At 34.5% G+C, this 27,260-nt stretch overlaps 1 protein-coding gene across 1 annotated transcript; it reads right to left on the bottom strand.

Moving 5' to 3' along the window:
* Positions 1 to 8,403: 8,403 nt before the first annotated feature.
* LOC137402391 (uncharacterized) lies at positions 8,404 to 11,492 on the bottom strand. The gene is made up of 2 exons (XM_068088891.1): positions 10,940 to 11,492; positions 8,404 to 8,531 (listed from the first exon to the last, which is right to left on the bottom strand). Exons 1-2 carry the CDS (start codon positions 11,490 to 11,492, stop codon positions 8,404 to 8,406), a joined length of 681 nt encoding a protein of 226 aa, XP_067944992.1.
* Between the last annotated feature and the right edge of the window lie 15,768 nt (positions 11,493 to 27,260).

The raw sequence follows: 27,260 nt of genomic DNA, 5'->3' as shown, positions 1-27,260 counted from the left end.
TTTGCGCGGATGGGAATATTAGGTTGTGTACTTATTGTTTTTGCACATGTTTTTTGCAAAAAGGAAATATTAGCCTCAGGTCCTATAAGGTACCCACAGTACTGCAGTTGGACAATTATAATCTACATTCTTGTCTAAAAACTTGCGCTATATCAAAATATTTACTAACAAAGTCAACCAGCATAAGCCCTAGTAACGCTCTACTCACCTCAGCAGGAATAGTATGGGAGAGCAGACGATTCCGAGTAAAATAAGTTGCTCAGTCACACTGGCCACCATAGTAATGATAGAGATAGGCATGAATAATGTGAAAAGAAAAAGGCAGAAAAGAATATGTGTCAGAGCTTTAAACGAACACATCTCGCTTGTCGTATGCTAAAATCTCGAGTGAGTTTGATTGTTGGCACAAAGTCATTACGTCATCGTTGATTATTGAAAAATTTGAATTCATGCACTCCCTCTGTGTGTGTTGTAGCTAGTGATATATCTTACTATGTACTACTAAACAATGTAATGTTTACCTAAGCATTAAGAGTTTTAAAATCGGGAAAGAGGTTATTCTAATTTAGATAAGGTATCCTAGAGTACTTCAAGTCATATAGACTGACTTACACTAACTTATTATTTGTTTAAAAGAACGGAAGTAAAGTGGTTCAGAGTAAACTTTTTAGTAAATTTTTTGCCTTAACACTACACAAAGAAAGAATGTACGTCATTGGTCAGTGACTAAAATAGCTAATTACACCTGTAAGCACATGTTGACAACTGTCGTCGTTTCAAAACTCTGGCTTTTTTAGATCTATGACAAGTTCACTGAATTTTCTACCATAGAGAATAGCCTACTCAGCAATGATATATTAACCTCGTTTATATACGACCGGTTCTTCTGTACTGACTTTCTCTCTTTAACGAAATACTTCTCATCATACATGTATGTAATATGATATAGTATAATACGATATAAAGCAATGCATGATGAACTGCATTATAAATAAAATAACAACTCAAACATGACAAACTGATGCTCTGCTAATGTTATAATGTTATATTTGAATGAGCTATAGCAATTTCGAATTTTACTAAATACACGTAAATCGCAAGAACACCAGTAAAATTATTCTAACTTACCTTGCTACCAATGCTTACTTGTACATTTTTTACTGGTAAATCAAGAACTGTAACTTCGCCAGGCTAAAAAGTAAGATATTATACGATATAAATCAATGCATGATGAAGCGTATTATTATTATTAAAATAACAACTCGAACATGACAACCTGATGCTCAACCTGATGTATACTGGCGGAATTGTAGGTACTCAAATGTTTACACAGCATTTAGAGGAAACTAATATGACAACTTTCTAACTATCTTTATTTGAGGCATTTGATACATTTATAATAATGTGTTTGTAGCTAGATTAAAAATTTTATCTTAGCTCTTCTGAGAAAATACAAAACAATATATATACGAATAGAGCCGGTTAGGAATAGACCTTTATCGCAATAGCCAATGTGAATCCGAAAGATAGACACAGACTGTTTCACTATATACGTCATTTTGGGCAAGTCTGGGCACATCCTTTTCTACTGAGCGTTTTTACCGATGTAAAGATTTGTCGATCTTAATCTTTAAATATCTTGACCATGAGATCGCCTAAAACAACAAACAACACATCGACTGATAAAAAAATTGATACTTTTTGTTAAAATCAACTAAAGTTTGATGCAATCACATCCTTAAGGAATGAAAATGTGCGTTCTTGAGTTTTTTTTCATGGTTAAGAAACTGCTTGTTGCTAAAAACCAAACACAGTTTTGAAACCAAATATCTTTGTCAACTTATCGGAAGGCAACTTAACAGAGCATATGAGTGAGGTTTTGACACGATTAAAAAAAGTAAGCGCATTGTGTTTACACAGACCATAAGACAGCCAAACACCATGAAAATGGTAGATTTATTATTGTACATGCTGGTAGATGACATGAGTTCACTATGTGTGTAATATAAATGTACTTGCAGCAGTTACCACACATTTTACTTGCCCTTTTTATGTTAATCTTTTAACAAAGTTCAATATCAACATTTTGTCATCCCAGAAAGAAGAAAGTTGTAAAATCAGAGTTATTGGTGTAAACGACTTGTTACTTTCTGTTTACAGGTGAACAACAAAATTTTAAACAAATATTGTTTTCACTGGTCTTCACTAGTACATGCGCTCTAGTTGAAGGCTATAGTGATCCAAGGAGAGCAAGACCAGGTTATTGGAGATGCAAGTCAAAGAGTGATCATGAAATTACCCAGCAGTCTTCAGCTCAAGGTAGTTCTTAAAACTGGACACGCCTATTATCTTGACAACCTCCACTTTTGGCATGAACAACTAAAAAAGTTTCTGTACTCGCTGTGAGAAAGAGGAATAACATATCACTATAGACTTGGATTATACTCTTGGGCTGGGACACTGTTATTATTTCTATAGCTAGTGGTGATGGTATCTTGGTGAAGTCAGATAGTGATATTTAGCAAACAGTTGTTACGCTCTTGTCCAGTTTGATTTCATTTTATCTCAGTATTATATATCATAATAACTATCTTAGGAATCATGCCATTTTATCATCTTTTATTGTTTTGTGTAATTTGAACTGCTTTGGGGGAAAATATATTCTTGCCAACAATGTGATGAAAACCATTTTTTAACACAATTCTTTTTGAGTCAGTTTAAAAAGACTGCTTCCCAATCCCTGTAACAGTTGTTACAGCTGTAACAGTTGTTGAATTCACTCTCCAGCTTTAGATAAAACAATACTATTTATGAAGGTAATTTGCTGTCCTCACCTTTTTCTGACCTTAACTCATTGTTGCTCACCTTATGAAACACGTGTTTGTAATTATGGTTTTTTTGATAAAATTTGGCTCATGGAGTAATGTAGTTATTTCCCTCCATTTGCTGATACCGTTTGTTCCATTTATGTTTTCAAAAAACATTGCAGGTGCTGTGCCATGGTACACTAAGTAGCACCTGCGAGAGTTGTCAACTCCAATGACATAACTATGATGCATCTTTTATAATATTTTCAGTTTAATATTTCAGTTGAAACTTTAAAATTCAGCTGTATTTTTTGCATAGTAATATTAAAAATTATTTTAACTTGTGGTTGTATTCTTTTTTTAATACACCTTTGAAATATTTTGACTAGGCTTTACCGCTGCATTTTTTCTAATTAGTCACTTTCTGCGATGTTTTTTCCATCAAACATATATATAACTACTAATCGTCATTTGAATAACAGAAATGCTGATAGTTTAGAAAGCTTTGCTGGTTGTAAATCAGTACTTATTACTAACTTATATCAGGTATACCTTATAAATATAATAAAAAACAGCTATGAAAAGCTGTCACAATTTTGTAAACCTAAAACTTGACAAGTAATGATGAGCATGATTCAGAGCTGGTGATGTTTGTTTTCAAGGATGCAGCAGCAGTGCTGTCAGCAGCAACAATAACTCTTGCTAGTTACACATTTTACCAAGTCAAGAGAGATAACTACATGTCTATAGCAGATGTTAGTTATGAATAGAAAAGTGATTAATAAAGAAATAAATATATATTATTTAAATTAAAAGTGAAATAGTAGTAACTTTATTTGGAACCACAACAAGAAGTAGATAACGGAATTCCAGTTATTCTAGTCCAGAAATTAGCAGTTGAAATATCAATAAAACCTGGGTCAGTGATATGATTGAAGCTGGCAGCACTGTTTTCAATAGTGTTAATTGTTACACCGTTAAAGTCAACTTCCTGGTCATTAAGATGCTCAGTTGTATTAACTCTTCCTAGTTGATGTCCAGAGGTTATATCTTTGTCAAGCAGCATCTTACTACTTATACCATTTTGTTCCTCGGAATTGTCGTCTTCTATAAAGACTATATTGTCACCAGAACAGTCAGATGTAATACAATAGTAACCTAGTATAAAAGTCATAAAATCATATTATTATTAATAAACCCTAGTTAATAATTTTAGTAACACTAGTACAGAGTAAAATGAACATATTATACTATTCAATGTATAGTTTCAATTCATGAAAGTTATTATGGACGTAGAAATTTACAGTACACGTGCTTGTACATGGACATAAACAAATGTCACATTTTTCAGTGAAACAAAGATGGCACATTTGGCAACTGCATAGGTTCAACTTTCTTCATAATTTTTCATTTAATTTTAGGGCTTGTATTTTTGTTAGCTTGAAGCCTCCACATGTTTTTGCGGTGTTTTGTGTTGTTTTGTTGAAGTTGGTGGTATATAGTCCTATGCAACACTGTTCGACACTTTAACACCGTAACACCGCGTCCGATGTAAATGCTCTCGGGCCCTGTGTTTTCTCTAGTTTCTATGGCCTTGTATACTATGCGAGCGGTGAGGCAGTTTTGGTTCAGTTGGTCTACAATTGCATTCTTGTCTTTACCATTGCAGTTTTTGCTGGTAGTTGTGTTTTGCTAGTTGTTTACTAAGTGTGTGTTGGGAAAGTCTACATACTATTTCACGTTAGACATGGAAGAGTATAGCTGGGTTTTAGTGTATGTCTGTTAAATACTTTGCACAACAGGTGTGCAAAGAGGGGGTATGATCCAGTAATGTTTTGAGATATTGCAGTACCCGATAACTCTATTGAAGTAAGCAAAGAAAAGGAAGGAGCAGTAGTGGCAAAGTCAAGATTCAAGACTGTCACACGCTGCTTTAGTATCAACTATTCAAAGTCTTCAATTCTTTCCAGTCAGTGCTTGATAGTGTTGATAATATTCTGGCCACTAGTTTGGTCTGTAAAGTTGTGTTTAGTTCTGTTTCTTCATGCAGTTGTACACAGTTTTTGGAGTAAAATAAAATTTAAACTATCATTAGAATTATTAGTACTTTTTATTTTATTATAAGCTTTTATATCTTGTATTCCTTAACATAAATAGCTATGTGATGGCTAGCTAACCTGTCTAGCGATGTTAATCTTGGGCACTTTTCCTGTTAAAAATATTGGTTAGACATAATGTTTTAACCCACTTTTCAATGTTGCACAAAACATTATGGTGTACACTTGCAGCAGAGATTATTTAATATATGATATAGTTTTAAAAGCAGGTAAATGATGTAAGAGTAGCTAGGTAAAGACTCTCACTAAAAAGAGTTTCATACTAGACTAAGACTGCTCAGAAACATCTAAGCATGACATGAGCAAAGTACACAGCACATAAAGCAAATGAATTAATTCAACAAAACTATTTTTAGACCAGAATCATAAACAAAGACATAATGCAAGGATTCTCTGGCGTCTTTAGTATGAATAGAACGGTAAATGTTAGCTTGCAAGTTATACTGACATAAGAGTTAGACACCTTATTCTCCTTACATACAAGTAATGTACACACCAAGCTCTAAAGTGTATTCATTTACGCATTATAGTGTTTACTTCGGTGTATATGCAGTAAAAGAGAAATAATGCATATAAGAACTACAGTGATGCATTACATAATCTCACCAGCTTCTGCCTGACTCCTATTTGTTGGGTAGCGGAGTCTCTTCAACAGCCACTCATCTAGTGGCTCTTTGAGGACAAACATATGAGTATCGTGTGATCCTAGGAACAACACAGACAAATGATTAATAGAACTTTCTTAAAACTGATTTTCTTCTAGACCATTTATCATGTAGCAGTGGCTAGATAAAGTCATCTAGGTGAAGAGTTTGCAGCGAGTTAAACATGTTAATGGCAATTGTCACAGAAGTTACCAACAAGTTCAGATAACAGTTTGCAATGTAGCGAGGCTTACTATTAAACAAATTATAATCTTTGTCGCTGAATTAATGCATCAGGTAGTAATATATATATATATATATATATACATATATATATATTATAATAATATACATATATATTATATGTATTATTATATATCTATATATAATTGTGTATATAATATATAAACAAAATATTTATAAATATGTATTATATTTATAAATATATAATGTATAATATATATACGTAATTATATATAATAATATATATGATAAATAAATATAGTATATATATAATCTATATATTATGTATATATATAAATATATAATATACATATTAATACCCACATAATATACATATTTATATATATAATATATATAAAAAATATATATATTATGTAATATTATATTATATATTACATAATATTATTATATATGTATATTATATAATATATATAAATGATTCTCATAAAAGTCATATAAAACACTCTCTATAGTCGGAGTACAAAAATGAACAAAAACAATCAAGTCCCTATGAAAATTTTGCCGGTGGATACTCATGGCTAGTGTTAAGAGGCAACCCCATCACTCAAGGCTGAGAGCAATCTGCAGAACTGCCCACACTGAAAAGCTTATTTGCTTGTTCTTAATTGGATTGGAGTGCTTACTGCATAGCTACTCAGTTTGAGCAGTAGCAAGATAGTGAGCTTACTGAGTAGCAAAATATGCCTCTGTCTGGCACAATAACGTACGCAAGAAAATAGTAATTAATATAAAACTTGATAAAAAAAATTTAAAAATATATATCAGTGATCCAAGATAATTATTTCTAGTATTCCATTACATTCATTAACTTTGTAGGTAATCTGCAAAGAAAAGCTATTTCGATCGGCTATATCTGCTAAGCTGCCGAAATAGCCAAGTTTATATAGACTTTCATGTCTAATAATAAATAGTAGATAGAATATATACCTGATCTATCCAGTGTTCAGATATATCAAATATATATGCTAAATTAGAAACATACAGCATTGTTTCTTTGAATTTAGAGGTAGAGTCAGCAAAGTAAAGTGAAATTACAATAGACAGTTATACATACACTGTTATGGCCAGCAAATATAGGTAATCACCTCACTGGCCTTTATTTAAACTAACATAAATTATAGCATCTCCTGACAACTTAAACAATTTGTGGCTTTTAGTTTCAATACCAAAACTAAACTGCATTAGTGCTATCTACAAACTATACTTGGTAAAGAATTATTCAGTTTTCTTACCTGGCCGGTTCTTAATGCACAGGTGCCGTTTCACTGAGCAGTTGAGGTTACTTTCATATCTTGCCAGAGTATAGAGCAGTTTTTCTTCTAACATCTTTTTAACATCAATTAATTCCAAACCCTCTCCTAAATCTAAAACATAGACTGAGTTCATGACCTCGTTGTGTCTGTAACTAGTATTGGTGCTGTTATGTTCTAAGCTAAAAGCAAGATTCAGCAAGCAAGAATAAAATTTCAAGCAAAATGTTTTTTATACTGCGTGTTACGCTTAACCCCTCAACAAGCTATTGTAAAGGAATTGACTGAGTTTCGTTACATGCTGCCCAATAGCCAGACCCCTTAAATGCCAAATAAATGAGTATATATTTTGCATTAAATATATGAGGGGGGACAATCAAATATGCAATAAACATATAAGTAACTGCATATTGTGAGATTTTCTTATGCTCTGCATTCATTCACTTCTGCACCGTCTTATATATCTAATAACTTTGATTTGGTTCCGTCCCTCACCTGCAGGGCTGACTTGGTAACTGACTCTAAATCAACTGAAAGTCTTACCAGGGTCTATGTAATTTACTGAGTTGAGAGTCGGCTTGGTCATGGAGTCTGTCACCTCAACATCAGCTTTATTCTTTAGCCCGGCACTGGCTCTAGCAATCAGCCACAGCACACAGAAAATATGGTGCTTTAGATTCTCGAAGATCACCTGCTTTTCTTCACTTTTTGTCCACTTCATGCTACTTCCTGTCAACTGGTGCAATGACCTTGTTGTAGCAACACCTTTTAGAATGTACTGAATGTAGTATCTTATCGTGCCCGCGTAAACTTCCAGCTTGTTGAGCCTCATGCTGGTCAGCCATGCTTTGACCTATTTTTGTTTTTTTTTAGGGTCAATAGTCGCCTTTTTAGTATTGACCTTATAGCCCAAGTAATGCACCTGGTACTAAAAAAGTTCATATTTAGTTGTCTTAAGTTCGGGTCTAACTTTTTTCAGTTGCTGGAACACCTCCCCCGTCAGTATAAGTATGTGTTGAAGTCTTGAGAAATGACGACAATGCTATTTAGGCAAAACAGCAATTTCTTTTAGTTCAGGCCACGCTCTATCAACCCCTAAAAAGTAGCTGATGCAGAGAATAGTCTGAATGGCAAAACCTTTTATTTCCACAAGCTGGTGTAATTCAAAAATGTCGACCCTTTTGCACATCAACATCAACAACACCCTTCAGTAGTCACTGACCAGATCAAGTAAACTAAATAATCTGCTGCTAAAGAAGAACAGCTGCTAAACAAAAGCAGGTCTTCCAAGTAGGTTAAAACCTTGCTAGCGGACTTTCAGTCAACCAGAAGTGTTACCAAAGGTGATGTCATTTATTGAATTGGGGCTTGGCTTGGTCCTGTCATCGGTTTCCTTGGCATCAGCTATGTTCTCTAGCGTAACCCTGGCCCCGGTGATTGACCACCACTCTGTAACCAAGCTAAAAATATATTAAAAACAGAGAGTCTCTTAGTAAACCAACCTATATCAGCATTAGCAGCAATAGCAGGCTTTCTCAGCAGATTTTGAGATGCGTACACAAAAAGTCAGCCATGTTGATGAAATGATCCAGTTTTATGAATTTGAGTTTTTCAACCTCATTCAATTTACCCTTCAGCATTTCCTAAAACAAAATTAAGTTTGTCAGTTTCGTTTATTTTTCATCATATCGATAAGATATTTGAAACACAAGTACTGTTATTTATGACTTGATGTACACCTAGCAGTTCTTGGTAAATGCTTATCAGTCAAGTTTAAAATCACTATTTAACTAACACTATGTATCTACTAACAACTTCTATCGACATGCTAATTTTTTAGCGTTGCTAGCTTTGAAAGTTCTTTAGAAGAGCAAACATATTCTTTTTCTTTCAGCTATAAATTCATATGCGTGTACTATCTTAGCACAAAAGGATTTTCAGTTAGTTTCAGCACACACATCTTTGTTAATTCCACTAAATACACTGCCAAATGAAGAAAGAATCTTTGATATAGTTTTGTTTGCAGTACATTTATATACTTAGATGCATGTTCGCGTTTGTTGGCAGGTTTTTCCAGAATTTTAAACACTTAAAAAGATATCAGCAATCGATAGAAAATTGGAAAAGTGATACATAATTGTATTTTACATTCTGCTACCTCAACAAGTGAGAATGTTTGAAATATTATCGCATGCTGTTTACAACATGCAAGAATATATTTATAATTATAATATAATTATAGTTATTAATTATAATTACATTGCTTGTTTATGAAATCACACCAACTCTGAAGTCTTGTTTTCCTCCAGCGTTTTTGCAGTATCTAATAATATACATTTTATAATAATATATATTATATAATATATATAATATAATCTCTCATAATATAAATGCAAAGCTGAATATAATCTTGACTAGCATAAAATGCTATTCAATATATATATGTATATACATGTATATATACATATATATATATATATATATATATATATATATATATATATATATACATATATATATATGTATATATATATTAGAAAATCCACTGTCATACAGCCCACGACCAAAGTGATATTGGAAAAAGAAAGGGTACTGATGGTTAGAAATGCCATATTAGCAGTCAAATGGCACTGCAGTGCAATAGGATAACGGCAATGGTAGCTGTAATGCACTGGGTGTGAGTGTTATTATATACAATGAACAGCAAAAATGAAAGGAAAAGATTTTATGTTTATATCTCTCTCCCAGCAATAGGAGAAATGCAATATTAGAAGTAAAATGCATTTATATCATTAGAATAACCAATATTATTAATGTAGTAATACAGGAGTAATAGAAAACCAATGAACAATTTTGTTCACATTTAAAAACGTCATAGCTAACAATATCTAGAAGTATCAAAAAAAATATCCAAACTTAGTAATAGTGATACAGTAATAATAGAAAACCAATGCACAATTTTGTTTACATTTTAAAACGTCATAGCTAACAATATCAATAAGTATAAAGAATAATATCCAAACTTATAATGAAATATCGTAGTCTCATAAGAATCCTTAGAGAAAAATATCATCGTCATTTCCTTTACTTACACTGCGTTGGACATCAGTTAGAATACCAAAGTACTCGAATGTTTCTAAAAAGTCAGATACTTTGAAATCGGCAAAGATGAAACGATTTCAGTACTCCTACGCTAGTTACAGAAATCTTCGGCAATTCGACAATGCTATAGACTAGTGAACTGTGCACATGTTTTTTTCGTGAACTGCGCATGACTTAATGGTTTTATCCCTGTCGCTCGGCGTTTCAATTTCGGGTCTCAACTTTGATAAAAGTGTGGCTTAGCAAATTTTAATAACGATTTTCGGCCAAATTAATCTGTCTATTTGTGGATAATCTGATCAGATTGGTAAGTTTTAGGAGAATCTCGATAATTTACAAAGACTTGGTAACATATTTAAATAGGTTTGTATGTGTTTTGTAGCGTTATTATACTTTAACGACTCTACAAAACAATGGTTAAATTTGTTGATAAAATTTTGATACAAGGGTTCGTCTCATTGTTGATGAATAATTTTCGTAAGTTGTGTGCACATGCATTTATCATAAAAACTCTCAAACTTCGCTTCCGCTCGTTTGGTCGTGGGATAAATTGTCTCTTCACCCCGATTAACTAGTATGGGTGGTAAACTCTGCTCTAACTCAGGTCTCCTACCAGAGACCTGGGAGTTTGAGCATTTGCCTCAAGATCTTAGCTGTTCCCAATAGCGAACTTTTCTGCAACTCACCTGAGTTGATTGCTGTTGGTATTTGAGCAAGCCACATTTTATGCGGCGGTGTTATTGCACCCAGTGTACCAATGACTACTGGGAATACCATTGCTCTTCTGTCCCAGCGTTTTTCAATCTCTTTTCCAAGAGGGAGATATTTCTCTATCTTTTCTCTTTTTTTGCTGGCTATATTGTAGTCATTGGGTACTGTTATATCTATTATAGTAGCCCTCTTGCTCTCTTTGTCCACCACCACTATATCTAGTTGGTTCGCTAGCACATGCTTGTCAATCTGGACGTAAAAGTCCCAGAGAATCTTAGCGTGGTCATTTTCATTGACCTTACCAGGAGCTTTCCACTCATGCTGTGGTTTATTAAGGCCATGCTCATCACATAGACTTCTATACATAACACCTGCGACATGATTATGCGGCTCAGTGTATGTGCTTCCTACTAGCTGCTTGCGTCCACTGATGATGTGTTGGATAGTCTCAGGTGTATCTTTGCACAGTCTGCATCCAGGATCATTTCTAGTGTGATAGATTTTTGTTTGGAGTTGCCTTGTGGGGAGCACTTGCTCCTGGGCTGCCACGACTAGCGACTCTGTATTGGCCGTTAGGTTTCCTTTGTTCAGCCACATATATGTCTGGTGAAGATCGCCAACCTTAGATATCTGTCAATGGTAGGCACCATGAAGAGGTTTCATGTGCCAGTCAGTTTCCTCCTCATCACTGCGAAGCTCCATTGTCAGAGCAGCCGATTGAAATTTATCTAGCAACTTATCTAGAGTGGCCATAGAAGCTGCATAAGCTTTGATGCCTTGTAATTCCTCCTTCACTGTCTGCTGTACACTTTTGAGTCCCCTACTGCCATCTTTCCTTCTCGAGATACAATTTAGTAGTATCAGATTTTGGGTGGAGTGCTCCATGCATGGTCAGCAGTCTACGAGTTGCTATATCTGTTTCCGTGATGGCTTCCTCAGTCTACTTTATTATGCCTGCTGGATATCTATTACTGGCAGTGCGTAGGTATTTATTGCCATGACTTGGTTCTTGGCATTGAGTTGGCTTCGTAGAACCTGCCGAAGGCGTTTCTTGTACTCAGTAATGGCTTTGTGACATACCTAGGCTTCGTGGTTGATGTTGCTTTGCATAATCCCCAAGTACTTGTACCCTTCTTTTATATCTTTGATGGTACCATTTTGCATTCTTAGGCCATCTCTGAGCATAGAATGGTCTTTCTTAAGAATTAGCTTTCCACATTTCTCAATAGCAATGGTCATTCCGATGTCCTTGCTGTATACCTAAGTGAGGTGTATTAGCGAATCAATGTCCCCTTTTTTGTTAGCGTACAGCTTGATGTCATCCATGTAAAAGAGGTGGTTTATTTTGGTGCCACTCTTAAACTGGTACCCATATTGAGTCTCCTCCAGCATAATGCTTAGACGGTTTAGGCATATGCAAAAAAGCAGTGGTGATAAGGAGTCACTTTGATAGATGCCTCGCTTAATTTGTACACTCGCCAGCTTTTTACCATTAGTTTTCAGTTTCGTCTTCTATTTGGTCATTGACATCTCGATGAATGTCACAAGAGCGGGGTGAACATTGTACATACTGAAGCACTCAAGCATCCAACTATGAGGAATTGAGTCATAGGCCTTTTTGTAGTCGATCCAAGCCATGGCAAGATTGGTATGCCTTCTTCTGCTGTCTTGACAGACCATCCGATCCACCAGTAACTGATTTTTGGCTCTTCAAGTGTTGTGCCAAATTCTTTGCTGAGCACTGGTCATATAGTGACTCATGTGCTCTTCCAGTTTGTCTGCAACTATTCCTGAGAGGAGTTTCCAGGTGGTGGGCAAGCATGTTATTGGTACATAGTTCTTGGGAATCAGCCCCTGCTTTTGATCTTTTATCAGAAGTACAGTTCATCCTTTGGTCAGCCATTGCGGATGATCGCCTTCTTCTATTAGGCATTCCATTTGCTTAGCCATTCTAGGCTGAAGTGGTGCAAATTTCTTCAACCAGAAGGCTTGAACCATGTCATGGCCAGGTGCTGCCCAGTTCTTCATACGCTGCACTCTGCACTTGATGTCCACTTCGCTGATGGTGAGTCCTTGCTAAACCACAGTGTGTTGGTGGCTCTCTTTAAGCCTCTTCAGCCAATTTGCAGTAGTGTTACGAGTAGTCTCTTTCTCCCAGATGTCCTTCCAGAACTTTGAGGTAAGGGATCAAGGAGGATTTGACATTGGCCTCCACAATTCACCTTTGAACTGGGAATACACATTAGACGGATTATTGATGAACAGTTTATTCATTCTTTTGTTATCCCTCTCTTTGGTGTACCCCTTCAGTCGTGCCGAGAGTGCTACTAGCTGTTGTTTGGCAGATTCTAGAGCTTCTATTGTGGCTTCCCTTTTGGATGCTCCAAATTGTAGTTAGATTGCTAACTGAGACTACTAACTTTCTTGCACAAATCTTTGATCTAATTTTGTACCCTCAGCTGCCAAGATGGAATGGCTTGAAGCCTTGTTGACAGTGGCTTAATACACATCTCTTCCAAGATTTGCCGTACTGTAGATAAGGGCATTAGTCTCACTGATTGATCTAGTTGAGATCGACTCTAGTGCCAAGTTAATGTCTTCTAACAACTTCGTTGGTATGGTCTGGCTAACTCTCCGTAGTGGTACCCTGCTTCCAAAATCATTAGCAGCTGGGATCTTGTTGATGCTATTTTCCACAAGCTCCTTCACCCTTGGGTAAAGGTGCATGTATTCTTCAACTCGTGAGTCAACACAAGATCGTGTAACTATGACTGTGTGTGTTGATATGCACTCCTCATTGGTGGAGGTTACTTGGGTGAACTGTTCCCTAATTTCATCTACCGCAAGTTCTGATATGAGGTGCCGCTTGATTATGCTACTCCTTTGAGCTACAAGTTGCTTAGCGGTTAGTGGCAATTCAGGGAACATGTTTATCAACAGTTGACGCATCCTTCCCATATAGCCCCACTTTTGAGGTTCACTCATAAAGTAGCACTTCATTAGGTTCGTGTTATCAGTCCGGGTCCATTTCATCCGTTTTGAACCAGTAGCCCATTTTTCACTGCCTGGTCCTGGTTCAGCTACAGGCAGCGCAGATCTTGTTTGACCAAGCGACGTCCGAGCAGGCATGGCTTTGGTTATTGCACTCATCATAGAGGTTGTAGACACTATACAATCAAGGGTCTTGTCTAAGGACTGCCAGAAGGGTGCCGTTGTTGGGGTTTAAACCTAGGTTCTAATGATCACTGTCCTGATACCTTAATACCTGCGCTATCTGTCCTATATAAGGACAGATAGCGCATTTGAAATATATAATATATACCAATATATATATAATATTTTAATAATTATTTATTAAAACTAAAATTTAATTAAAATTAAAATTACAATTTATTTATAACTATATTTATTTGTTTTGTAATATTATATTCAACATATATATAATATATATATCGAATACAAAAAAATATATATGCATATTATATTCTATAAAAAAGCATAATAATGACTTTAGATAAAAACAATGGCAAGAACAAAGTAGCAACAATAAGGGGCATCAAACAAATAATGCAACTCAGAGTTTTATTTTCTTCATTTATTTTTTTTAATACTTTTATGGTAGAGGTACTACATCTGTAAAAACTGCTACAAGAAAAAAATTCTTTAGAGACCTATAAGAATGCTAATTATTCGTGGTTGTACGCTTTTAAAACTGGTTTGGCTATATCCTCTGAAAGTTTTTTGGTAATGCCACTACAGCTATCTTATTGGCTGACACCTCAAAGATATGTTCTAAATATAGCATACATGATCACCTTATTGTATAAAGTCCTTGAGTACACCTAATAAGGTTCTAGTGTATCAGCTCAAATTAATCTAACTAATGCTAAAGTTAGGTAAGAGTATACAACTTCCTTCAAACCAAACGCTTTTAAATAAATATGTCAGTTGCGAATTCATGTTTTTTATGTTGTAGTATTTTAACTTGTAGTAAGTAATGACTAAATCAGACTGTATAAATGAGAAAAGCAAGTTTCCTAACAAACAAGAAACTTACTGAAAGTCGGCTGCTGTAAGTAACCAACTTTACTCAGTCAGCACAATTTTAAACTCCTAATCATCTTTTGATGAGTAATACAGAACATTCTCACATTTGTTAATATACACAAGCCAAAATAAAACCTTTGTTAAAAACACCAGAACTAGTTTTTGAAAGTGATTAGTGAGTGGGTTCAAAAGCGCATTAATTTGTTTCCGCAATATAGTTCTCTCACACTGATGTACTGGCCAAAAGAATTGAAGTTTTTACACATTTCGGAGTAGCGTTCATGGAAAATGTTCTATAGTAGATGCCTAGTACAAATTGTTCTGCATTTTTAAATTGTTTTATGCTTTTGTTTGAAAGAAACTAAGTTTACTTACACTCGGTCATAGGCTTATATATAGACTTATACATAGACTTAGATAACCTTTATTAAAATCTACTACTTATTTGAACCAAAACTATTTAAACGTTTTTAGTTGTTTTAAATGCTCTACACTGTTTTATTCCTTCTAGTTTTGACTGAAATAAATGGCTGTTCACTAAAACATTGATTAGACAACTCCAACCTACTAAATTACTAAATATTACCTACCGATACCATTTACCACAAGTTCCACCCACTAGTCTAAAACTGATAGATTAAAATCTTACCAAATCGTTCTCTGAAACATAAAACAAATGAGTTTTCTCTATACAGGGATGATTCAGGTTAGATTGGAGTACATCTATGTATTCTTGATTTCTTCTTGATAGTTCCTCTTTAGAAATTTTTTCAACATAGTTTTTCTGGAGTTCTGCTGTAAGTGTGAATTGATTTGAATAATGCTGTTCATGTACAAAAGTACATACACACGCACAACCACACGCCTAGCCACCCAGTCACCTACACACTCAGCCACGCACTCGCTTACCTACACAGACTCACATTAGAATTTATTTTTATGGATTACACAGTTTAGATTGAACAAATATTTAAAGAAATTGCATACACGGCTTTTAATAAAACTTAAGGAGTTTGATGAAAATTAAGAAAGCAGCAAATAACTAAAACATAAAAGTATAATATTAAAACAATAAAAAGCAGAATAATAGACAGTGTTAGTTAACAGGCTGTCATTTATGAGCAACATACACTTAAAACACTAGATAACAACTCACTAAGACTTATCTCTACAGTAGATTGGTTTTTAACTACTATTAAGCTGTCTTAGACAGAGTTCTACCAAGGTCTGAGTATAAAAACAACAATGTGATAATCTAGTTTTACTCTTAGCGTAGAATTACAATCATTTATATTTATACCTAACTCCTTAGTTATATTAACAATGTGTAGTGTTAGTTATTGAATTGCCTCACTGTTAGTGTAACAGTTTTTCAAACAAGTGATACTTGATCTAAAATGAAACTTCTTTAATTTGAAATAAAATTTTTGGTTGTATTTTTATCCTGGTCATGAGACTTGTAAGTTTAAGATGTAAATACAATTCCAATATATATTGTACTACAGGATAAAATTATTACTAATAAATTACCTAGGTAAATAATCATGAAAGTAAATGTATATACTCATCAATCTGGAAGAAAGTGAGTAAGCAGTAAAATTCAAGTGGAACAAGGTTCTGGCAAGGTGAAAGGCCTTGTAAGCTATGATGATGACCAGAGCTTAAGCAATAAAGCCATGAGAAAGATTTAGTCAGCTACTGGTCAAATTTATATAGTTTTAAAGTTTGTCCAGACTCAAGTTTTGACAGGCTTATAAAAAGCTTTCTGCAGAATAAATTCACCTTATTCTTTTCAAGTATTGTGGTAATCGAGGGTTAAATAAATCAGGAGCTCAGTCTATTTAATCCCATAATTAACACAGAGATGAGCTAAAACACATAAACTGCTGACCATAAGAAATCAGTTTATTTACTCTAGAGTTTGTTCTCTGGTGTTCTATAGGATCAAACAACTAAATCAAATGAGAGACTGACATACTAGCGACTAACTGTTATGATAGCTGGTGAAATCAAAATAAGTAGGTAAAGATTTAGTGGTAAATAGAGAAACAGGAGAGTGAGGAAAATGCAAGGAAGTGAAATAATAAAAAAATAGAAGCAGGTAAAAAGTTAAAAATGAAAGAGAAGAGAGCAAATGGGAAGGAAGTGGTTCATACTACACACATACCACTAAAATACATGGTCATCAAGTGAAACTTTTCGCAGCGCTCGTGAACAGGTTTCTTTTCCTTTTTTAACAGATCAATTAGTTCAAAATGTTTGTCAAGGTTGCCGTCCAAAATAGAAAGGATTGAATAAACAACAGTTGGTACGGATAGATCAAAAATGCTTACTCAGGCAAACGAGGCTTTAGTTAATAGTAGTATTATTCAAATCAAGGGAGCATAACTTCTTTTCTTAAATGCATTTACTACCGTACTGTGGCAAATTCAGCATTTAGGGCTGTAGTAGGCACACAACATTTATAGTATTTGAATAACTAAATTCTGTATAAGCAATAAATTAAGGGTGGTAAACAAAACAAAAAAAAACTGCATCAATACTAGTCACCTATAAACCAAGAGCGGTGTAATCCAAACCTCTTAATAGTCATAGCAACTAGGGTTAGAGAATCATGTACCAGAGTCTCACCAGCTAGTGATAGTGTGTCTTGATGGTTGCAGTAGATACAGTAAATGCAGCTAGTGCAGACACAGCTATTAGTACAACTAGCATTATTCTGTAACTCCTTCTATCCATCTTCCTTTCCAGTGGCAGTATTGATTTCTCAAATAGTTCTAAAACTTTTTTCTAGTTTGTTCGCTTGGGTACAAAAGCTAACAAATGCAATCACACGGCACAAGTAGCTCGTTCACAGTATAATAAAAAGCAAATTTGCATGTCATAAAAAATGTACGATCTGATGAGTACTATTATCAATGCAAATTCAGGAGCACAGAATTCTATGGAAATGTAAAGTGTAGACAAATCCCTATATTTAGCTCGTGTAATTTAAAATTTTGTGAATGGTTTTTCCTACATGCCATAGTAAAAGATAAAAGGCAAGCCAAAGTATCATTTTTAAGTTGTGATTGCAAAGTTGAATTCAAATATTTGGCAGATACAGCTTAATTTTCAAACAGAAACTTGTGGAAACCTCCCACACCCCACCAGCAGTCCATTCAAAAACTCTTCAAAAAATCATTTGAATGGCTTTTTTTGCTGTCTATATAATGCTAGTTGTGGTACCTGTCATTGTTTGGGCGTTGCATTATTGTGTGATAATAGGCAAAAAATTGAATGTCAACATTCACCACCAGTGAATTATATCTGTTTCTTTTTTGCTTTCCAGTGAGTCTATTTTCTGCACAAACAACAGTTCCAAATTCATCTGTACTTTAAGGTACTCTTTCAATAGCAGTTCAAAATCTTGAACATATTTGTTAGGATCATGCAACATTTTGTTAGGATCATGCAACATTTTGTTAGGATCATGCAACATTTTGTTAGGATCATGCAACATTTTGTTAGGATCATGCAACATTTTGTTAGGATCATGCAACATTTTGTTAGGATCATGCAACATTTTGTTAGGATCATGCAACATTTTGTTAGGATCATGCAACATTTTGTTAGGATCATGCAACATTTTGTTAAGCGCAGGATTAGTTTTGCTCAAACTCTTTTAACAATGGTTTACTTTTGCTTTGCTTGCTCTTGTTGATAACCCATAAAATAATTTGAAGAAAATGTGGTAGATTACCTGGTAATGAAAGTAAAGAGCCAATTAAATGTTCTCCTTGACCTTTATTCTTAAATGTTGGTCTTAACCCAAACTTATCAACCGTTTTGGCTTCAAGTGAAGTTAGCTGAAAGCAGCTGTTATATTTTCCAATTCATAAAAGAAACATGGATTCAGAATTACTGCATACATATAAACTGAATTACAAAGAATGTGCTTCAAAATAGGTAAAATATTTTTAGTCAAAGCATGCAAATGGATTTAACTGTGTTTGCAGCAAATTTCAAGTGTTTCATTTTTCCAGTGCAGTACATTTAGGGTAGTTGACAGACATCCTTCTCATAAGAAACCAACAGTTCATTTTTTACTGGGCTTTTGATTCATAGTTTAAAGCAAAATTTTGTGCTTGTAATAGAAAGTGTCCAACAAGTGGTTTATTAGTCTTGTTAGAATGCTCTCGCTGCCCGCTAACTGGGTATGTATATTGCTACCGTTAATGGTGAGTTCTTTCTTATTAATGGCGTGCATGAGCTTGGGGTTTCAACAACCCTAGTTTCTGGTGTGGACCTTCTGTTCTGCTCATTTCGTGTTTGAGTCTGCTCAGTGATTTCAGCTTTGCTAACTTTGCCAAACGCTGCCTGTTTTTCTAGCAGTTCATGAATCTGGGCAATTTTTACCAATTGTCTTGGAGCTACTTTGGGTTTTGAATCATTTTTTTTCATTTCATGCCTCAGTTTAAACTAAAGTTTTAGCTGTGCATACTTTTTATTTTTGGTGGCTTTGTGGGTATAATTGTGAGAATATTAACTTTTTTATACCGAAACTGAATAAAGGTGATAGCGAGAATAAAGTTGCAACTGCTGCAGACAGAACTATAGCTAACAATGAATGTCTAAAAGGAGTTTATTTGCAACCGAGAAACTTGCATTTTAGCGAAAGCTTGGCAAAAGTGAAAGTTTGAATTGCTAGCCAGATAAGTATACTTCAACATGATTGCTGATATCAACTACCGCAACAAGCGGTAGTTGATATCAGCAACAGATGTATTTAGATATCATGTTGAAGCTGATATCATGATAGTTGATATAGCAAAATGATATCAGCAATCATGTTGCTATCATACTATCATGAGTCACCCTTTTCAATCGATGAAATACAACATCGATTGAAAAGGGTAATCAGCTTATTTTGAACAAATAAAGTAATCAGCTTATTTTGAACAAGCTTTCTTCTTAGCCTTTTAGTAGCAATGAGGTTTTGTTGATTTTAATATTGAAACACCCTGGCAAACAGATCGTCTCAAACCTCAAAAACAATCCTATAAAATAAAAAAGAACAGAGGTTTTCTGATAAAATCTACTGAAATTTGGGTAAAGGTGTGTTAACACGAGGATGATTTATCAGTGTGGCTACAACCCTAGGGGATTCAGAGTTTGACTGGCTTCTAGTCTGTTTACAGAGACTTTACACAAAACTAACTCAAACTTTAATTATCCAAAATGGGCCACCCTTTTCAATCGATGAAATACAACATCGATATCTGTTCCATTTTGACCAATTATCACCATAAACGGAAAAAAGGAATTCACGCTGTTGCTACATATCATATACATACTGAATCTTGTTGTGATTCTTAGGGTCATTAGTAATAATAGTAATAATAGTAATAATAGTGATAATAGTAATAATAGTAACAATAGTAATAACAGTAACAATAGTAATAATAGTAATAATAGTAATAGTAATAATAGTAATAATAGTAATAATAGTAGTAATTGTAATAATAGTAATAATAGTAATAGTAATAATAGTAATAATAGTAATAATAGTAGTAATAGTAATAATAGTAATAATAGTAATAATAGTAGTAATAGTAATAATAGTAATAATAGTAATAATAGTAATAATAGTAATACTAGTAACAATAGTAATAATAGTAATAATAGTAATAATAATAGTGATAATAGTAATAATAGTGATAATAGTAATAATAGTAACAATAGTAATAATAGTAGTAATAGAATAATAGTAATAATAGTAATAATAGTAATAATAATAATAGTAATAATAGTAATAATAGTAATAATAGTAATAATAGTAATAATAGTGATGATAAGATGATAAGAGGGAAATTAACTGGCAGAGGAAATATCATGCTACCAAATGAAACAGAAATCCATGAACTAGAAGATAATGAAAGCTACAAATATTTAGGAGTTATGGAGACAAATGATATAAAACAATCTGAAATGAAAGCTAAGATCAAGAAGGAATACATTCACAGGCTTATGAAAGTGCTGAAATCAAAGCTGACTGCTGGAAATCTCATTACCGCTATCAATACATGGGCTGTGTCCTTGTACAGATACGGAGCAGGGATTATTCAGTGGACGAAGGCTGAGTTACAGCAACTGGACAGAAGGACGCGGAAACTGATGACAATGCATAAAGGTCTTCATCCCAGATCTGATGTAGATAGAGTATATGTTGAAAGAGACCAAGGAGGAAGAGGATTAATGAGTGTTGAGGAAACTGTGAGTTACGAATGTCACAGTCTGAAAAAGTACACAGAAGGCAGCCCAGTCGAATTTATAAGAACAGCCGGTAAGATCATAAATACCAACAGTGAAGATGGGCGACAAGAGTATAGAAACCATCAGAAAACTGAACGAAAGCAAAACTGGCATGATAAGCCAATGAACGGACAACATCTAAGACAGACAGAAGATCAAGCAACAAAGGAGACATGGCAATGAATGAAGAGGGGATGTCTCAAACGAGAGACTGAAAGCCTGATCATTGCTGCCCAGGATCAAGCATTAAGAACCAACTATAGGAAGGTCAAAATAGAAAAGTTAACAAACGATCCGAAATGCAGATTGTGCAAACAGAAAGATTAAACAGTGTCCCACATAGTCAGCGAATGCAGTAAGATTGCACAGACAGAATATAAAAGGCGGCATGACAAAGTGGCAAGTGCAGTGCACTGGAGCATATGCAAGAAACATGAGTTGCCCCACACAGAAAAATGGTACAACCACCGTGCAGAACCTGTATTGAAGAACGAGAAAGTGAAGCTGCTATGGGACTTCAGTGTGCAGACAGACAAGGTTATTGAAGCTAGAAGACCAGACCTGATACTAATAAATAAAGAAACCAAACAGTGTCAGGTCATAGACATAGCAATACCTAGAGACACAAGGGTAGTAAAGAAGGAAGATGAGAAGATTGGTAAATACAAAGAGCTTGGGTTCGAGATAAACAGACTGTGGAAGGTGAAGACCGGCGTGATACCGATAGTAATTGGTGCACTCGAAACAATATCAATGAGGCATATAGCATACTTGGCGGAGGTGGGAGTGAATATGTCTTTTGAGACTATACAGAAGACGGCCATCTTAGGAACAGCTCACATTTTGAGGAAGGTCCTCTCTTAGTGGAGTTGAGGAAGATGTTGGATCCTTTGGCCTTTTGTTAAGACCCGGACTCATCATGGACAACAACCAGTCACCTACCACCACACGACTGTGAAGAAAAACTTTTACAACCATAATAGTAATAATAGTAATAATAAGTAAGCTTTTGCTATGATGGAACAAGACAACGGCGATTTACTATTGTATTGCGCTGCGGCTACAGTCGTTATTGTTTTAGATGAACTCAAAGAAAAACAGCTATGTATGTATAATTTAATTTGAATATATAGTCTATCGTTTATGCTTATCGTATGGTTAACATTCAATTCGACGATTTTGTTTGTGATTTGTTTTGTCAATGTTATAATTCACATAAATTTATTATATGTCACTGTATTTGGTTAAACCATTCGTTAAAGAAACACTGTTTCTTAGTATTCTTGGAAGTTTTAATTGATGAGAGGAAAGTTTAATTACCAATTGTCACGGGTTAGAAAACTAAACAAAGACCCTTTTGAAGCCCTCTATTTGACATGAAGAATTTTGCTCCGCTTGCTGCGTTGGCTTGCTGCGTTGGCTTGCTGCGTTTTTCACAAACTCATTTGTCAGCCTCTAAAAAAAACACTGCCGGTTCAATTTAGTTTAGTGAGCATAACTATGACTGTCTCTTGCAGCAGTAAATGAGAATTACCTACGCTTTACATATGTCCTTTAGATATTACCTACGCTTTAGATATGTTCTTTAAATATTACCTACGCTTGAAATATGTCCTTTAGATATTACCTACGCTTTAGATATATCCTTTAAATATTACCTACGCTTTAGATGTTTCTTTTAGATATTACCTACGCTTTAAATATGTTCTTTAGATATTACCTATGCTTTAGATATGTCCTTTAGATATTACCTACGCTTCAGATATGTCAAGCAGCAGCCATGGTTTGTTGACTTACTATTTGGTGTATAACGAGTTGCGCTACAAGAGCTCATTTTATTGCACCAACTATACTCTGCAGCAGGTACATCTGAGCCATTTGACTCAATGGTACAGGGAGTATCTAAAGTACATGGTTATTGACCATTTGAGTGTTACTGATTTGTGCAAAATAATATTCTTACAAACCTATGACATATACAGTCAAGAACGACATAAACTGGACCCAGTTGTTGGAATACTAAACTTCTCATTCATATCATCGCTACTCACTGTAAATTTAGTATATTAAGTTAATTCTCTTTTTCCTTATTTCAAATATATAAACAAAGCAGCTGTAAAGTTATATTTTTTAATAATTATGTAGGCTAATTTCTGACCTTTTCAATATTTTTAAATGTTGAAGATTGAAAGAATGAAATTATTAGATTTTAGCTTACATAATTGTTAAAAACATAACTTTACATCTGCTTCGTTTACATATTGGAAATGAAGACAAAAAGAAGATTAATTTAATATATAATTTATAGCTATGAACTGAAATCATAATTGGTAAACTTTTTTAAATATGTTGTAAATGAGGATTTCCGTATTCCATCAAATGAGGAGAAAAGTTATCAAGAGTTGTCTGATTGTGGATAATCTTCTGTCAATTAATCCTTGATTTTTTATAAGGAAAGACAAATTTAGTAGTTTTAACTTGAAGCATTGTCAGTTATTTTACTGAATTCAATATTTTTGTATACGTTTTTATTTGTTATTTAGGGTTTATTACAGGAAAATTAGTTTCACTAGTTTTGAGTCTGAAAATTCCTAATCTCTTATGCATAAACAAGGTTTTTAATAGATTCAACTCACGTCTTTACAATCACCCTTTAGGCAAGTAAGCACTTGGTTTATACCAGTTCTCAACTACCCAATATCGGAAGATAACAAGTTCGATTTTATGAAAATTGCTCCCAAGCCTAATGCAACTTCATGTGTATCTTTCTTTTAACATAAAGTTACCTTGCGGTTATAAGTGACATGCTTATTCATGGTAATCTGTCATGGTTTTCTAGTGTAGCTGTGCATAACCTACCACAGTGGTTCCCAACCTTTTTTGCTTTTACTCCTTTGCAAAATTTTCAAATACAAATTCCCCCCTGAAAAAAGTGAAGTGTGAACCTACAGGCCTACTATATAATGTATTCACTGAAAGGGCTAGACAGGTGCATATATGTAAGTCAGCAGCATATATACATATATTTATTTGTTAAATAACTGAGAGTAGCATATATAGTAATAAATCACGTCAACATTATTGTTATTCCGATACACTTAACGGGTGTGGGGTGAGATTATGAGTTTTAACGAGACTGCTCCTGCTGATGCCTCTATGCAAGTTTTCACAAATGAGGCTTTGTTTTTATAATGCTCATCTCAAGTCGCTCTTAAGGTCAAGTCGATTTCTTTTCTCATTTTTAAGGTGCAGCATTGATGAAAATCCTACTACGCGTAGGATTTTCATCAATGCTGAAGGATTTTTACCTGCAGCTAAATGGCATCAGAATCATTATTGCCTTTTTAGCAATGAGTAGAGAATTTTTTTTTGCTGAGAGCCAAAAATGGTCAATAGACATTGATCTGAGATCATCTTTCAGTGCAGAAATGTTAACCAACTCAACAAACTCCTATTGTAGCTCATCTAGAATTTCTTCAACAGTGCATTGAAATGGATTTCGTGTGATGTTGAGCATCTTCTTTTTTTCTGAAGGTAGCTCAGGGAAGTAGCATCCAAATTCTGTTATGAGTTCGAACAGGTGTTCAGTAATGGTTGCCACTAGACTACCAGGAGCAGGTTTTGTGTTCCAATAATTCAGTGAGTGTGGGAAAGGATACTGTGTTCCCAGTGCAGGTTTGTGTATGCCACAGTACTAGCTTTGCTTTGAAAGCATCAATGCTGTCATGAAACGCAAAGAAATTATGATTGCTCCTTTGCAACTTCAAGTTCAACTTGTTTAGCTAGGCAAATGTATCAACCAGGTATGCAGTCTCAAATACATAGTTATCAGCTTTCATGGCTGCTAAAAGTTCATGCTGGCCTTTACTTTCAAGAAATTTCATAACCTCGGACATATGTAGCTAAAAGAGCCTGCCTAACATGTTTCCCTTGGACCACCACCTTACTTCAGTATGAAATAGCAAAGTTGTAAACACGACATCACTTTCAGAACATAGTGCTGAGAACAATCTGGTATTTAGTGCTGATGCTTTGATGTAATTCACAACTGTTATGTTCACGTCCAAGTTTGATTTCAACGCTTGTGGAAGAGTTTTTGGTGCCAATGCTTCACGGTGAATGAAGCAATGCACTCCTTCTATATCAGGGTTCTTCTGCTTGATCTGTTTTACAAAGCCTGATCTACATCCTAACATAGCAGGTGCTCCATCAGTGCATACACTTATTAACTTCTCCCAACCTAACTTGGCCTTTTCAAAAAAATTTTCAACTATTTTTAACACATCTCTTGGTGAAGTTGTTCGAAGCAAGGGCTGACAAAACAGAAACTCTTCTTCAATGGATGTGTCATGCACATATCTACCATCCACCAGTCTATAGCTGGGAAAGACTGGCAACATTAGTTGACTCATCAAGTTGTATGGCTCAAAATAGGAGGTATTTTTACGCACCAAATATGGCTAACAGACTTTGTAACAGACTTTTGTATGATTTCTGATATTAGTATATTTTGCTCTTTTTAAATATTTAATGGTTAGATAAGTCAATTGTGAATAGCTGAGATAGGTATTTATTAAAAAATGATGACGTTTTTGGTTGTTTTCTGATCACTATCTCACTCAGTCAAAACCACCGTAACGCCATGGAAAACCCTGGGAAATCCTTTTCATGAATGCTATATGATTTCTGAATGAGATGCGCAGTTTCGCATTTGAGCTAAGCCAATCGAATAGCATTCACGAAAAGCAAACTTCATTATTTTTCAATAAATACCTATCTCAGCTATTTGCAATTGACTTATTTAACCATTAAATATTTAAAAATAGCAAAATATACTAATATAACTAGAGATCATACAAAAGTCTGTTAAAAAGTCTGTAAGCCGATTCCGGTGCGGAAACATATCTGAAAATAGGGATGCTTTAATCTTAGCAACTAATTTCTTTTCAATACTTACTACAATATCATCAATGCATCGCTTCACAGTGTTGTTGGATGGTGGGGTGTCTTGAAAGTTTTGCTCAGCTAGTTTTCAAAGTACTATTGATGTGCAGTCTAACATACATTGCTTGATCAAGGTCTTTCCTATTGTATGTGCCTCTTTACACTGAGCAATACGGTAGGAAACAGTGTGTGAAGTTGTAAAAAGTGCATTACTATGAGCATAGAGATCTCCACTTGCATCAAGTCGACTTCTCTTTACTTGCCGCTTTTTGGACTAAAAGTAATTCCGGTCATTCTCAGCTAGTGTGGGGTAAATTTTTTGCGAGTTTTGCTTCAACTGGAAGGGTTTCATGAAGTCATTTGAGCAAGTTTTCAGGCATATCACACATTGCGGAGGCCGATGACCGTTTTTCAGAAGATACGAAAACCCATAATCTAAGTAACTCTCAGTGTAGGTTCGTTTTTTTGCCTTTGACATCTTGCACTAATTAGTAGTTGTAAAAATAAAGCGGAGGCTGAAAATTATTATAAACGATCTAGTATCTGTTTGTACAATAATAATCATCTGGACTGTATTAATATTTTATATTTAATCTACTACTATAATAGATACATGATTATGCAACTTATTTGCAGAAAAGCAAGTAAGACAACATGAGTGATAATAGGAAACAATAATGGGAGCATAGATGTAATTATACTTGTACAAAGAATCTTACAAATTTTTTTCTTTTACATGTGATGCAGTAGATGACAAGTGAGTGTGTCCTTGTGTCAAATACATGTGCACTGTGAGCAGCACAATGTCAAACTAAGCCTTAGTCTTACCTTAGTTACTAAGGTCATTAATTAAGGTTAAGTTGGCTTATTGGAATTTTTCCAAATTGTTGGCAAAGATTACATTTACAGTAGGCCTACCTACATGCAGACTGTATTACAATGAATGTATAGTAAAAGGTACTTGGTCTACTACTTCAGCCAGATTATACATGTAATAGAAGAGGAATGAGAACAGAAAACACATCTAGGATTTTGTTAAGGCTTAAAAGCGCGTTCGTAAAATGTGAAATTATAAAAACT

The sequence above is a fragment of the Watersipora subatra genome, chromosome 8 (assembly GCF_963576615.1).
Source record: "Watersipora subatra chromosome 8, tzWatSuba1.1, whole genome shotgun sequence".
Lineage (NCBI taxonomy): Eukaryota > Metazoa > Bryozoa > Gymnolaemata > Cheilostomatida > Watersiporidae > Watersipora > Watersipora subatra.
Note: the sequence above shows the minus strand (reverse complement) of the source record. Positions and strands in the feature narration are given on the sequence as shown.